Genomic DNA, 2073 nt, shown 5'->3' with positions numbered 1-2073 from the left:
CTTATATCCATATAAGTAGTATATGGTGTGGGTCAGACATAGAATGTATTTTGGCAGAAGACCGATGAGAAAAGAATGGAAATGAAGCGCAATCGTATGGAAAATGCATGAGCAATGGAATAAGAGAAGAAACAGTGAAGATTGAAACAATTGGTTGTTAATTTGCAAATTGACTGTTCATTGTTTGGTAATCAGAATTTATTGAGATAGTCTGTAATTTTTGCTTAAATACATTCGATTGTCCCCAGTTGTGTTTTGTTCACTACACTAGTATAAAAATTAATCACCAATGTACATCCACGACCCTACTAGTTGTCTGCAGGTAAGGCTCTCACTGCGAGTCCTTAAGCTCCTGGATTCGATCTCTGGTGGGGTTGTGCGTGTACACTGGTTGTAAGTTTTGAACTATGGTGAAAGAGCTAATAAATAGACCCTGGCTTCCAGTGGTTTTCCGACGAATGTCAGTTTGTGATGCAAAACTACAATTATCGATAGTTTTTTTGAAATTTTTCAATGTAGTATCGTCAGTATGTAACTTTGAATCTCTTATTAAATAATTGTAGGTATTAGCCTTATATATGTTTGTTCATTTTTGATGACATTGTAGTTATCATATTCCTTCTTATGAGGTAGTTATTGTTTTGCATCCGTTGTTAATCAGTTGAATGATTTGCAATAAGGTTTCGAGTTTGTTTATTCTCATAGTTGTGATGTATCTCAAATTGTCTTGTCGTTTGAATTCGAATGCCTCACCAATTCATAATTGATGTAACTCAATAATTTTACGCTCTGTTTAGCAAATTTAGCCATAATCACTAACCCTTCTTATTTATGAATAAGCTAATCCAACTCAGTAATCAAACATACAGGATTTAAGCCACATTATTCTGCGTTAGAACTATGTTTACTGCTTGAGTGGATGTAAAACAACGGTTCGATTTTCAAATTACGCTAAATTCCTTAACAGTCAATTACATTTAAATCTAATCCCTGATGATCGTTTCAATGCCAAAAGTAAATATTGTCTTACCTAATTAATATTTGCTTAGTAGTGAACATTTGATAATTGTTTGGTGTATCAGCCTTATAAAATTGCAATTCTGATTTGTATTTTCTGTAAATTCTATAAGGATATGTAGTGCGGTTAAACTATTTTCAACCTGATCAATACAATATTGAATTACCGGTTATCATGAACCTTAATTAATTCATTAACACTGAATTATTTTTATGCGTTTGTGTGTGTGTGATAGTGATTTTAGTGTTAAGATCTATGGCAAAATAATATTTTACAATGCGTTTGTTTGTATCCGACCTGCTTTTTAATGGAAATTTTTTTCTGCTAGCTAATTTACTCGTCTGTTATTTGTATTTCATTGATACTACTATTGTTGTCTGTCTAATATTTTGTTTTTTAATCTAATATAGGTGTTTATTTGCTTCATTTTTTTGTTTGCAATCCTAGGGTTATCGAGAACAGAATTCAATTAATCATATCATGGGGAATTTAATTGAACATTCGGATAGTTTATTTCGTATGATTGCACCAAGCTGTGAAAATGTAACAACTTTAAATGATAATTTATCGGACAATAATTGTGCACGAATTCATCATATCCCATTTAATGATACATCTGTTCAAGCTGTTCGAAGTAAAAAGTATGAGAGTATATTTGATGACATAACATGTTCATCTATATGTAATAAGATATGCATGTTGTATTATATGTATATTAGTGGGTATGTTTGTATGCTCACAGTTGATATCTTTATATAATCAGAGTTTAGAAGACATAAATATTTGTGCTTAATTTTATCCGTATATCAAAAGTTTACTTTGATCAAAGTTATGTGGAGCAACGAAGATAAACATAGTTAAGGTTTTGTATTAATTATTATCACTATGCACAAGTTGAGCAAACAAACTTTTCCTTTTCAATTAGCTCCTCATCACAGCTCTACACTAGTATGTAGGTTTTATAATAAATTAATACCAAATAAATGGTAGTAGATCAATTTAACCATATTTCTTAAAAGTTAGTAAGCCATTCATCATCCAATGAATGTGAAGTA

At 31.0% G+C, this 2073-nt stretch overlaps 1 protein-coding gene across 1 annotated transcript in view; it reads left to right on the top strand.

The window, feature by feature from the left end:
* Smp_145770 (hypothetical protein) overlaps positions 1–2073 on the top strand; it is a gene marked incomplete at both ends in the record, with an annotated part of 37806 nt that overhangs the window by 10133 nt on the left and 25600 nt on the right. The window contains one exon of the mRNA XM_018790765.1: positions 1466–1659. Within this exon, the coding sequence (XP_018647382.1) occupies positions 1466–1659 (194 nt within the window). The remainder of the gene's footprint in view (positions 1–1465; positions 1660–2073) is intronic.

Source organism: Schistosoma mansoni, assembly GCF_000237925.1.
Source record: "Schistosoma mansoni, WGS project CABG00000000 data, supercontig 0261, strain Puerto Rico, whole genome shotgun sequence".
Taxonomy (NCBI): Eukaryota; Metazoa; Platyhelminthes; class Trematoda; order Strigeidida; family Schistosomatidae; genus Schistosoma; species Schistosoma mansoni.
Note: the sequence above shows the minus strand (reverse complement) of the source record. Positions and strands in the feature narration are given on the sequence as shown.